General features: G+C 33.0%; 2 protein-coding genes and 1 long non-coding RNA gene across 5 annotated transcripts in view; all 3 read left to right on the top strand.

Annotated features, from left to right (window-relative positions):
* Positions 1-46: 46 nt before the first annotated feature.
* Positions 47-4,329, top strand: LOC105197522 (TWiK family of potassium channels protein 18). Its single transcript, XM_011163939.3, has one exon. The coding sequence runs from the start codon at positions 2,510-2,512 to the stop codon at positions 3,533-3,535; it is 1,026 nt and encodes a 341-aa protein (XP_011162241.1). The 5' UTR covers positions 47-2,509; the 3' UTR covers positions 3,536-4,329.
* A 661-nt stretch (positions 4,330-4,990) lies between these two features.
* LOC105197521 lies at positions 4,991-9,773 on the top strand. The gene is made up of 3 exons (XR_850824.3): positions 4,991-8,428; positions 8,501-8,729; positions 9,073-9,773. It is a non-coding gene; the product is annotated as an uncharacterized LOC105197521 (long non-coding RNA).
* An 81-nt stretch (positions 9,774-9,854) lies between these two features.
* The window catches only part of LOC105197520 (acetylcholine receptor subunit alpha-like), a 186,856-nt gene continuing 182,494 nt past the window's right edge, over positions 9,855-14,216 (top strand). The window contains exon 1 of one of the 3 annotated variants that reach the window (XM_039445944.1): positions 9,855-13,059. The gene's annotated coding sequence lies outside the window, so the exon portion shown is untranslated. Of the gene's footprint in view, positions 13,204-14,216 lie in introns of all 3 variants that reach the window. The other 2 variants (XM_011163938.3, XM_026131119.2) reach the window with 2 other exon arrangements.

The following is a 14,216-nucleotide window of genomic DNA, read 5'->3' as shown; positions in this document are numbered from 1 at the left end:
CACTCAAGTGAATTTATCGCGAACCCCAGCATTTTATCCTCCGCAAGAAGAAGAAGAATAGAAAACCAATAGAAATTAGAAGTTAATCTCGTTTTCGATGATCGTGTATTTTCTTCAATTACAGCGCGCAATTCAAATAAGTTTTTTAATTTTACGAAGAATCAATTTTGTGTTAGTTTCGAATACTATTTGAAAGAATTCAAGAGAACTGACAAAAAAACGGAATTATTTCGAATTACAAGAAATCTTTTTGAATTATAAAAAAAAATCTATGTTAGCGCTTCAATTTGCAATGACGAAAGTTAATTACAACATTCGCTATGTGTCATCGAAAATTTGTCTCACCGTTTAAGTAAATAGTTTTATAATAGAATTTATTCTAATATTCTGTTTCTTATCTTACTTTACCTTATATTTTATTTTTTGATTTACTTAACAGAAAGAAGGAATTTTAATTGAAATACTGTTTAAGATGTGGAAGTAGTTCTCGAATGTGTGTCAAGAGTCCAAATTACCAATAAGTATAGATATTTTTAGGCATGCTGACATAAAATCAGGCCTCTTGTGACACGTTTGCCCTGTTTCTCGTCATTCTTAACGGATCAAGTGTGATATAGATTACGTAGCTGTAAAGATTGTTTCAAAATAAAAGAACGCAACAAATATATATATATTTCTTTTATATATTCTCAGAGCGTTTATAAAATGCCAGAGTATACTGCAGCTATCTAAATCATAAAGCTGATTACGCAAATTGTAATAATTTCATTAGTTCATTATGTGAACCAAAGTATTTTTTTCTTTATTAATTAATTAAATACTATTATTTGAAAACATTCGTTTTCTATAATTCTTTGACTTTATGAACACTTAGTATTCTAACATTACATATTTATAAACTAAATAATAAACTTTTCAAACAATTAACTCATTAAGTCAGGTAATTATATTAATTAATTTATTATATGAGGTAATTATATACAAAAAAAGTAATTACAAAAAAATTATATTATATTAAATAATGTACTATCTTTTTCAGTTTAATTTATATTAAATTTATTAAGAATGCTTTCTGTTATAGCTAAAATTAATAAATGTCAAAATATTTGTTTATGAAATATCTCGTAGGTTTTTAATAGCGAGTTTGATAAATCTAACAAGAAAATTTAATTTTCTCGGCAAAATTACATAAGTTGCTTTGAGATTGAATCTATTAAAGTTAAAACAAGTATATATACTCGCGGCAAAAAATATTCAATTTATGCAAGTATGTGACGTCGCATATAATTTTGCAAAGAAAAAATAATTTACCTAAGCGGAAGCCTTTCTCATTTATGCAATTTATTCTGTCACACAATTCCCTCTATCTTACGCTTCTGATATACTTGTGATGCTACTTAGAATGCTGATTACTATGACACACACTACAATATTAAGACTGCAATCATACTTAACGTTCCTTGACGCTTTACACTAAAAAAAAAAATTACGATAAGTTAAAATAACAACAAGAAAATCCCTTTATAATTCTTTTATTAATTGTTTCAATAATATGACTTCTAATAATAACGCGTATTAATTATAACTCTTTATGAAACGTCTTTTTCTAATTAAAGAAAATCGTTTCTTAGCCTCATATTGCGGTACAACATTATTTGGCAACAGCCACTACTCATGTGGAACTATTTCAAGTTCTATGTACATACGCGCATTCCCTTGAATTTAGCGGACGCAGTCTGTGTAGATAGGCCGGTAAAAATAGTAAACTCGGTGGAATTAGTCGCGTGTATAATCGCGCGTATTTCATAGTAGAGCTATTCTTTCACTAATTCACTAATATACACAATAATTTGTATAACTTAAAAATATCCCAATGCCACAATATCGTATCTCTTATCAAATTTTAAATTTTTGTGGAATTTTTAAGAAGATAAATTTTGCAAACTGCGCGTTTAAAAATCCTATGTGAATAGACGATGGATCAAGTTGTAATTTACATTATATTTTTTCGAGTAGCGGATTGATAGTTTTTAAACTTTTTAAAGTTTTTATACTATCAAATTACATTTATTGAATAATAATACAATTTTTTGAAGCTTTCGGAGCTTCTAAACTCATTTTAACTGTAAACACATTATTATAACACACGAATGTTGTCTTCAAAATTGACAGTGCAAAGTTAACAATGCAAACTTTACTTTGCGGATTATCTTCGAAAAGTCGTACTAAAACAACGTTAAATCTGAAGCCACTGTAACAATTCTAATCCCATAGAAGTAATTTACGAGAGTGAAGTGATGGTAGAGGATCATACGATTCAACAAAAGGAGAGAAACAGAGACAGATAGACAGCGAAACCTCGAAGAAAGAAACGAGAAGCAATGCGGCGGTGGGGCGTTCCGACCAGAAATAGAAAAGCAGTTCGAGGAGAGTCACTGAGTATTAGTCGTGGTGGTGTTCCATGTGAGTCTCTTCGTACCGAATTGGACTCGGTAGTTTGCTTCGAAACATGCCACGCGGTATCTCAATGAGATCCTCTCTGAGGAGTCGAGATTCGTCCTCGACGTCGACCGGAGTCGATCCTCGGGAACGCATCAAGGATTGTTGCCGAAAATTAGTGGCTTTTATGTGCACTCAGGTTGGTGTGGGCGGTCTGGTAGTGGGCTATACCATTGTGGGCGCCTTTGGCTTCATAATAATTGAGACAAGCGAGAATTTGGAGGAACCAGTGTGTAATCCGAAGTACATTCATACGGAATACGCCGACAAATTGTGGTTCAGCACCGCTAGCAATAAGTCGGTGAACATTTTGGATCAAACCGCCTTCTACGTAGTGACCAACAGTATTCTGCAACGTTTTCAAGAAAATATCACTATCAACAAGCGGAATAAGCTAAACTGTGACGGCAAAACTCCTTCCGAAATTTGGACGTTCCCAGCAGCGTTGATGTTCTGTCTCTCAGTGATCACTATGATCGGTTATGGCACTTTAGTTCCAAAGACCCCGTGGGGTAAAGGTGCCACTGTAATCTACGCCGTAGTTGGCATTCCATTATACGTACTCTATTTCTTGAACATGGGCAAGGTGCTCGCGCAAACTTTCAAGTGGCTGTATACACGATTGCACGAGTGCACCGGTCAGCGGAAGCCTGGTCAGAGGATCATTGTGCCTTCGACCGCTTGTCTTTGGGTGATATTCGGCTACATAGTCGTCGGCTCGATCATGTACTCCATGTGGGAAGAATGGGATTACCTGGATAGCACTTACTTCTGCGTCATTTCGCTCTCCAAGATTGGTTTTGGTGATTTAGTTCCAGGCTGGAGCTCACATAAGGCTACGAAGGACAATCAGACAAAACTCATCATCAACTTCGTGTACTTGCTGTTAGGCATGGGCCTGATAGCCATGTGCTACAATTTAATGAAGGAGGAAGTATTTGTAAAAGCTCGAGAACTCAAAGAACAGTTGAACCAAGTGATGGACGCGGTTCATTATAAGTTAATGAAATGTTGTAAGTCAGAATCTTTGGATTAAGAGACCGAAAAAAGATCACAGGATGCATTATCAAAATTGTGAATAATGCTAAAATCTATCATAAAAAAATGCAAAAATACTAATACAACGAAGGATATTATAGGAAGTGAGTTTTGTATCACTGCATAAATGTAAATGTTATCACAAGTGCAGACTACATTTACTAATTGTTAAGAACACTCGTCAATAATTATAAACGGTTTGTAGTATATAGCGCTCTTCATTATGCTGTGTGTGACAATTATTATTATCATATATATAATAATAACGACCATATTTCAATTTTGATACAGAGAGATAAGAGATTCTCAACTAAGAAATAAGTTATCCCATTTTCGACACGTGATTGTTAAATATTTGGAAGTTAAGGAACAAAATTGTAGAATAAATATTGATTTCTGTCAAATATAATGTACGACTAAACAAAAAATTTATAATTTTTATTATGTTATATTAATTATTAATATTATTGCTAAAATAATAATATTGTTAGTATTTTCATTTTTTATAAACTTAGAGATAAAGATTAGGCTTCAGATGAAGCGTACAATTGACAATGCGTTATAACAGTTTGCTCATGAAATACAGATTGTAATTTATATCAATAACTTATGTCAATAAGATTTATCGTAAAATCATATCACATCACCGTCATCACCTATATTCGTAAGGTGACACATGGAAATGTGCAAGTTTACATATCGATCGCTAAAAATATCGGTCACTCTGTGGATTTTTGCGACAGATTATTTGCATTCCCTGATATTAAAAATGTGTTGGTCAAATATAAAAACTTCTTATATCTATCGTTAAATACTCTAAAAGATTTGAAAGGGTAACTTCTCATATTAATTCAAGACGAAAACGTCATATGACCAAATGTCCGAAACGGATTAGTTTCAAAGACACAGGGTGTTAAAATTGAAGGAAAAACTTTGGTTTTTTTTAAAAACTTCGAAAATATTGCATTATTTTCATATCCTTGAAATATACACAAAGTTGTATCAAAATAATCTGAGTTTTTCAAATTTTTCGGAAAAATAAAATTTTTTCTTCAATTTTATTCTGTATCTTTGAAATTAAGTCATTTTGAACATAAAATTATATAAAATTTTTGTTTTGAATGAATGTGTAAGGAATTATTTCTTAAAATTTTTTGAAAATACTTAATCATCTTATTTAGTATCATAAAATTATTTAAAACAATTTTCTGAAAATAATATAAAAATTGTAAAACAATAAATATATTACAATAGGCACTAAGATCTAGCTACGTTGAAGGCATTCTTGTTTAATTTGTGTTGTTACATTATCGGTTGAATATTTTTCTACATAAATATACTAGTCAGACACATTTAAAAAAATAAAAGAAAAAAATATTAATAATTTTTACAATTTAATTTATAATTTACACAATACTTTTAATTAAATATTAACTGATATTGATTATATTTTATACTAAGTAACCATTATCAATTATATTTTTTATTAAACGTATAAATAATAAATTAGAAGGAAGTTACGCAATAATTTATAAGAAGCGCAAAACTGTAATTGTTTTATTTATAAAAACACATTATATTCTGACGATAAATGTACCGATTAATGCGACTGTATTATCGCTTACGTTTAATTTATCGCGAATTTGAAGGCAACAGGAATTTATGAAGTTACCGAAGTATCTGTTATGAACGTAGACACAGATACGAGGATATATTGATCTGACACAGGACATGTCAAAATAACTGTGCAACCGATTACCAAGAGTATAGTCACTCTGTTAATTTATTGATCATGATAATGTCCAGCACAGTAAATTAATGAGACTGCAATGGCCTTGCCGAGAGAACCGATGTACACAAATAGATAATTTATTACGCGCATTATTATATTATACATTCCACAGAATGATTTGTACATGATTGTTCAAAAATAAAAATTGCAATCGATTATTGCTATTGATGAAATAATAAAACTTATGTTATTCTAATGTATGATTTTATTTTTATAATTATATGCTACTTTAATAAAAATATAAGAAAAAAATTTTGTATTTTATTGGTCATAAAACACAATATATTTTATTGATATTTACGATTAATATTTTATTTAGATTTACTATATTGTACAAATTTATTTTTTCTATTTCCATGTATATCTCTTTAAAGTCTAGAGAAGGGTCTGACTAAAAATAAAACAAAAGTCTATTATTAACAAATTTTTTTAAATTTCATTGACTTTAATGCAGTAGAATTAGAAATGTTTAATCTTCTTATCCAACGTACTATTCAGCTTACATGCTTACATCGTATATATCTATGTCTGCCTTGAAATAATAATCCAGTATGATCACAGAAATAACCCAACCCGAAACTGTCATGATTCTCGTGAGTCACTTTAGTTTCACTGCAAATGGTTAACGAAGGCTATCTACACAATCCTAGTTCATATAATTTCTCGATGTACCATGTGTTTTGAAGAAATATTCGAAATCTCATTTGCTATGCATTGTTATTGTAATTTATTAGACCTTGGATTGTGCGTGTAATTCATGGCATAAATTGAATTTTTCCTTGTGTCGTTGATGAAGAATTCTCATAAATTTATCATGGTGAATGATTATGTATCTCATAAATTTATTGTGACGAATTATTATTGATTTTGAAGTTATTACGATGGATGATTATCAATCTCATAAATCAAGCAAAAATTTATTATAAGAGATTCTGTAATGTTATCACGCAGGTATAAATGCAATGACAATAGCAAGCTTTACTTCTTCTGGTAAGTGTGACTTGTTCAAATAGAAGCATATATCACGGAGTTTTCTACTTTATCCGCCTTCAATAATATCGTGTAATGTAATGAACTCAAATGCACTTATTGGATACAGATAAGTAATATAATACTCTAATTTGAGGCCTTAATTTAATTTTCTTTGGTATTATTATAAAAAATAAATTTTATTATTATTTGAAAAGAGAAAAACATGATTTTTCAATAAAAGCTAAAACTTAGTAAAACAATATAGTCTATGTAAAACTTCAAAATTAAAATTTTATATACAAAGCTTCGGTATCACTTTTCATATATAAATTGTAATTATTAGATTTTATACATATGTTTTTATGACATACAAATTGCAATTTAAATAATAAAGAAAAATAATTTTACAAATTTAAAATTCCAAGTATTTAAAACATTCTGTTAAACATATATTTTCTATTTTAAAGAACATACTTATAAATGTTGTATTGGTAGAATAGATAAAATACTTTTGTATGATGAGATATATAACGCGTTGCATGAAAATGTTTTAAAGATCAGAAAGAACATTCATAATTCATAAGGCTCAACGAGTCACATACGGATTGTACAAATTGCACAAAATAATGCTTTTAATTAATTGTTTTTGCTAGTTGATTGAAATTTTCGTATGTTAATCACGGTTCAATGTCCAATAGAATTCAAAATAATACGATATTATTACAGTTTAAATACATTGATTAACTACAATTAATACAGTAGTTTTGTTACATGTTATGTAAGTATATAACTCACAATTGATTGATTAATTTCTCTAGTAACAAATTAATTAAAAATTTATTTATTAACATTGTAATCAAGTTTCTTGTTATTATGTAACTTACTTGAAAGTAATTATTCTTTTTATTATTTTTATATTTTGTTAAATTATAACATAATTACACATTTGTACATTAAATAATAAAAATAATAAGCTCTACACAGATCTAAAACAAAGTCTAAGAGTCTAGAAAAGTTTATATAAAAAATTCAGTGCACAATACAGAGCATCATATTTATCAATTGCAGATTAAAAATTGCAACGCCTTTTTCGAGAATCAAAGACTAATGGTAATAATCACATCAATTACGTTTGAAATCTCGGCCGAAAATGCGCAAGGGAGTTACCTAGATGACAAGTTGGCACCGTTGTCGAATTGTTGAAATTTGCAGTGGGGGGTCCTTGCAGACGTCCAAGCTTACTGGCGCAATTTGTCGGGTTGCCCTCGCTTGGCATCTGAATGCAAGCATGCACTGCAGTTCTCCAGGATTGCCGAATCACTACGGAATCCTGCCTCCGTTGGACGTTCTTCGCGTACATGAGCTATGTGCTTATAGAGATGTGCGAAGTGCCGTAGCCCGATAATATCAGCAAAGTGGACAATCACAGACACCGACGTCGCGATACCCAATCACTTGAGTATTACGTAATCAATGAAAGTCGCAGCTACCAACACATTCGCAATCTTGTTTAAAAGTTTATTTATTGCGTAATATCTAAGTATGTTATTATTTTTCAATATATGTTTTATTCTCTTCTATTAATTCTGCCTTCTTTTTATCCAAATTAAATTTTAAGTCGTAACTAAATAAATAACACTTGCAATATTTTAATGTTAATTTAGTTAATTTAGAATTCAATAAATTTAATTAGCAACTATATACATTGTATTATAATATATAGATAATATATAGATGAAGTAATCTGTAATTATATAAAATAAGTATTAGTAAATGTTTGATTAAACATTTCATTTTTTAATTAGGAGTTTCTGCTTCTAGTGAAGACGTAAATATATTTCTTAAGCAAAACAAGATTCTGAATTCATATCGACTGAATTTTAATGACCTGCGATCGTTTCTAAGTAGAGTTGATTTTCTAATCCCATGCCAGATTCAAAATGAACTCAATTAAGTCGATGACCATTCAATCGTCTCTCCGTTTAATTGAGTTTATCTTACGATCAAGTACAAGAAGTAAAGCGGATGTTTACCTGAAATCATTATTTATTTCAAGAAAGAACGTGATCTCAGGCGGGATTAATTGCATAAGAATTCCGTCGCGCAAGAAACAGGAGTTTGATAAAAGTGCATACCACTGACCAATATAGCGACGGCGAAGAAATATGTTTGCGCTAAACTTTAAAATTTTATTTGTAGGAGCACATATTGACGGAGATATTTTCTTCTTTGCCGAAGTTTGAAGGCAGACACCTGAATCAACATCGAGTGCCGCGCACTTTCCCGCGAAAGCAGCTCACGTTTTGCGAGGCCGCTGTTGATTCTGACAGATTTGCCCGAAAGAGCTGTCAAACAAAACTCGAAACTTTCAGGGAAGATTCTACTTCGGTAAACGAAACAAAGCCAAATCTTCTCTATACATTACACAGTGAGTACCTGCAACAAGACAACTATAAAATTTGCAACGATAATTATTTATAATCTCATAAGATACTGAGAATTCAATAGAACTTCCGTTGAATGAATTTCTTTATATCTACTTTTATTAATTTATGTATATATGTATATACAAATTAATTTGATTAGAAATTTATTCAATTTGCGTATACGGAAGTTCTACTGAATTCTCCATAATTTATGTCGTTCAGTACATGTTCAGTAATTTAGATTGTTGATGCAAACGGCTCAAAGTCGTTTTTTAACGATTTGTGACAAATTACTAATCTCTTAATCAATTTTTCATTGTAAAAAAATAATCAATAAATTCTTAGTGATTTCCGAGACAGGATAGTACATCATGGATTATGACCTCCGAACTTGTTGGTAATAAAAGAGACACCCCTCTGTGGCTTTGGAGAGAGCCGGATCACAGTTTGGAAATTCTATAGCGATAACTCGATTTAAACTGAGAGTCAACTCCTGCCGCTGAAACATCGCGAACTGCGTCGGACTTGAAATTAATAGTAACTTCTGTGCTCGCGAGCGTATCCGTTGAGTGCTTTGACTACATATACGAAGCAAAATCTCGACGGTAATACGGAGGTAATTTCCATCGAGGACACTTTGACTCCAATCAAGTTTGTGCGCCGCGAGCTAGCTTAAAATTCCGTCGTCTTGAATATCTAACTTTTACTAGGTCATCGCATGTTTCTTGAAAAATATTCAATGGTTCCTATATCTTGAACGTTTTTTAAAACGCGTATACTTGCAGTGTAGCTTTGGCATTAACATGATTTTAATTGTCATATGTACATTGTCTCTAATTATCTCTTAGGAAATTAATATTATCGTACAAGATTTTCTCAATCGATTGTGTCATCAATTCTACTTGAAAAGAACGGTTTTAGAATGCTCAAGCAAAATGAAAATGCTGCAAAAATTTTGACATCCTAGAAACTAGTTTAATTGAGAATCTTGATAATTTAATCTAATAAATTATTTTCAAATCTGTATCCAACTATATTTTTAGATACTTTAGGGAAACCTTTCTTTTCGTATAATAATTATAAGCATTTATGCTCTAAAAAAGATTGTTGTTTTAGTGTATTTATTATTTGATTCTTAATTAATTTTCCTTTCACGCTGCAAAGTTTGACACTATGTGATAAATGTGAAGAAACTATAAGAAAACAACTCTAAAATGTCTGACATGTTTTTCTTTTCAATCTCGAACAAGATGTATCGCTACATTTTACTTAATTCGATCGTACAGCTACAAAAGTTTAATCTGTTCTTTTTGCCGACAGACTTATTTTTGTTTCATGTCGCGTTTGCACACATCACATGTACCCAAACACACAAACACGCAGTTGGAGAAAGAGAGAAAGATGTCCGCGCGAGTGTTCGCATCATAAGTAGACAAGATCGATAGTCCAATCGCGTATTTTTCCCTTGTATATCCCCGGATTCTAATTCCGGTGATGTCGACTGACATTTTTCACCTCGGTATGCTTGACTTGGTCACACATGTATATATGTATATATGTATATATGTATACACACACACACACATACATTTGACACGTACACATTACGGACAATGGTAAATCGGTCCAGCGACCTCACGTGCCCGGTTTGAGACCGAAATCGCGAGGCGTAGGTAGATAACGCCGATGGTGGTGATCCAAGAAGATTATTGGAATCTTGCCAAGTCCCCTTCAATATGGAGCTACCACATCAACCCACCTCCATTTCCTCGCGTTTATCCGATCGCTCGACACACGATGTGTAACGCGGCACAATGGGGCAAGAGAAAAATACACCGGCCTGGTAAAAAGACCAGGTGATAGGGATACCGCCTTTGTCGTTGGAGCTTTTCGCGCTGGAATTAAGTTTACATCTCGTGAATAAATGTGAAAGGAACCTTTTAGGATAAAGCGGTATGTTACTTCGACAATATGCATAATACGATGCCAATTAAATTTCAGAATATATGACCTTACGGAATCCATTTCTTAATTAGAACACGTTTCTCTCTTTCTCATCATCCAATTTTCTTTTCAAGAAAACCGTTCTAATTTGTCGCGCGTTTCAAACAAAAGTTGACGTTTTTTTTGTAAAACGTTATCTTCAATTTTAAAGAACGTCTTGAACTGTCATGAAAATTCTTAAGACGCCTACAAAAGATATATAATAAGAGAAAAGAGCTCTCGATCTACAGTCGCGAATAAAGCAGCACTGATTGATCCGGTAATTTCTAGGACACGTTTGAAATGCTCGTAGCCATAACGATCCGTCGAATAAATTAAGAAGTTTAATTCTTGATAAACAACTCGTCAAACTTTTTTCAGTTCTTTTTGTCCTCCGCTCTTCTGCCACCACCCTCTTTCGCGTTTCTTGCTTTTTTCGTGTTCGAGAGAGGGAGATTGGTGTTCAAAGTAATAAATGAGCTACTCCGAATCGAAATGACTCACTCAGCTACGTCAGTCTTATTCGGCCCGGTTAATCTTGGACTTGCAAAGATCAAGGAAATCTCTTCTCCTCCTTCTCAGTCTCTGATTTTCTTATACTCTCTCTCTCTCTCTCTCTCTCTCTATCTTTCTCTCTGTTATTGCAATCTTAATTCATCAATATGTCGGCATGTTGCCGGAAGTCGGATGTTTCGTACCGAAGATTTAAAGGGATCGTCGCGATATGCCGGTTAATGCGCCGTTATACAATGCCACCGATCCATTGTTCCAGCTAAGGAACACCCGTTGCCCTGCTCCCGGTGCTTTTCATGGAGTTAGCTTCGTCTATGCCATAAAATGGCGAACTAGGTTCATGAGCGACGGTAAATTAAATTCATGTGAGGTTGGGCCTGCACTATCCCTATCTCCTAGCGGCATATCTCTCTAATATCATTATATACTAGCCGCTTATTTAAGGGAAGGTATGTACATTTCATGCGAAAACAGTTTTATAGCACAGCGCTAGTTAAACCAATATGGTGTATTAATTTTAGCAAGAATTCGGAAAATGAATATTTCCACTCTACGCGGGGAGCTAATAAATTTTACATAGATATCCAAAAAATTATATTGCATATTTTAGAAATATTTTAATTTTATTTCAAATCTTTTTCATTGGCCAAAGATTTTTCGGCAACCTATTGTGTAACTTCCAAGACGTTTTTTACTCAGATATGAAATATCTGCCGCATCATAGATCGTGAAGAATATTAGTATGATGAAAGAAAGTGCTTTCTCACTGGAGACAGCTTAGATTAGTTATTTGGAGAAAATTTATGGTTTCCACATAAAAACCAAGCGCTGTTTTTGTTTTAGGTATTTGCTAGATGACACTGCCATAAACTAGCCAATTTTTCAGCGAGATAATCCGAGCAGCAATAATACTACTAATCGCTTCGCATTGTGTTATGGCAGGATTTATCATTCAGAGTGGTTTTACCGTAATCTCGAAAAATCAAGTAATTAATGTTACAAGACAATTGCTTACTCTTATTAACGAGTGCTGAACCGTATGACCTAAATATAACGTTACTTCCCACAAAAATCTGCTTTTATCCAAAAAGGAACTGACAAAACACAAATTCGTTTGTTTCATGGATGAAAGATTAAAAACAAATAGCCAAGAGATAGAACAATGCAGAAGGTTTTTATTAATTTTTCTTTGAAAACAGCCGAATAATTTTTGTATCTATTTAAATAAATCAAACTTATATCTTTTTATCATAATTTTAATTTATTTTGTGAATATAGCAATTTTTCGTTTTACGTTATACAAATCTTATTTTACAGTCTTTATTGACAGTTGTAAATTAATGTTCGGAACAATAACCACCGGTCCATTTCGTACAAACGCTTAAAAACAGACTTTTCCGATGTAAAGAAAATCATATGTTATGACGATCGATTTCTTGCCAGATCAAAGTCTATTCAACCCTTTCGACGAAGAGAACCCTTTCCCACTTCCTCCGCGTAGGCGGAGCTCTTTTTCCAGCTGATATCTTCACGGTTACTGTGTCGCGCTCGTCTACTCATGCACAAACGTGCGCAAGTTCGGTCCAAATTCCACCGTCGTGAATCCACCCCACCGTCGGAGATCACCCTCCCAGATGCCCGTCTCTCCCGCGGGCTCACACTGCGCCCGATGGTGCGCACCCGGTGGCGCCTCCAAGCGATCGAGATCCCGACGCACCCCCTCGACCACGGACCGCGACGACCACCTTCAGTCGTGGGTGCAGTGCGTGCGAGTGTGCAGCGGTCCCGAGAGCTGCTGCGAGAGACCGGCGTGGATTGGAGTGCGCGCGAAGTTAGGTCAGTGTCACACTCCCCTTCACCCCTTCGCCGTGATTATCGTCGCCCTCGGCGAGCATCGCTTGGGAACGTCGTCCGGGATTTCTCGTTCCCGACTGGAATCATTTGGGTTTGCCGGGCGCCCTGAACGCTACGTTGTTCCCGGTAGGCGTGATGTATATTTTTTAAGGGTGTCGCGAAGTCTTTTGCGTTTAAACGGCGGAAAATGGGCAGAACATGAATTTTTAGAAGTTTTGAATGTAAATTTTGTTTTTCTTTTTGATGAAAGTAGGAGAAAATTATAAAAATCATGCTAAATAAAAATTTTTCAGGATTTAACAGCGCGTTTATCATAAAAATATGCGTACTAATATGAAGACTTCGTAGAAGAATTAAGGCAATAATATTAATAACAATTTTTGCAAATTTTATATAAAATACGCAGAAACTTATATAAACCGTAATAATAAAATATAAAAAATAGTTTTTAAATAGTTTTGCACATCTCAACTTTTATAATGTACAATTTTTAACATTAGATTTATTATACACAAAAATTGTATAATAATATTTCAAAAATAATTTTTATTTTCTGCAGGTAGCATATAAACTTGTAATTGTTTATAGCCATAATAGCAAAATATATATTTTTTTATGCTAGTTTCAAATTAGTATTAATATAATTTTTGACAAAAATTTAAAGTAATATAAAGTTACAGAATACATAAATGACTTCAATATTTGTCGACTTCAATAAAATTAAATTTATTATGTAATAAATCTTAATTGAGGAAAAAAGATAAGAAAATTAACAGGGACAATTTTAGTATTTGTATGAATAACTCCCTAAGACTTATCGCGCAGATTCAAACATGCGTAAGATATAATCGCAAGTAATTAGAGCGAAGTTGCGGGAATGGTTCGCGCTCTCCCGACAGCTGCTACACTAATCTAAATTCTCATAAACTTTAATCGCGGCATGAGCTGCTGAGCGTGATAGCGGAAAGATGCGAACGATTCGCGATCCTTCGCGATTCTCGCAGCGGCGCGCTGTGAAACCGTCCTGAAATTATTTCGTCGAGATTCTCGACGATTATCGAAACATTTCGTTGCTCGGACACACGATATCGCGTGGCGTTCTTTTTATTATTTCTCACTCCCCCGCACCTTCTACACGA

The sequence above is a fragment of the Solenopsis invicta genome, chromosome 2 (assembly GCF_016802725.1).
Source record: "Solenopsis invicta isolate M01_SB chromosome 2, UNIL_Sinv_3.0, whole genome shotgun sequence".
In the NCBI taxonomy this organism is placed as follows: domain Eukaryota; kingdom Metazoa; phylum Arthropoda; class Insecta; order Hymenoptera; family Formicidae; genus Solenopsis; species Solenopsis invicta.
The sequence above is the reverse complement of the archived record's forward strand: the minus strand, read 5'-3'. Positions and strand labels throughout refer to the sequence as shown.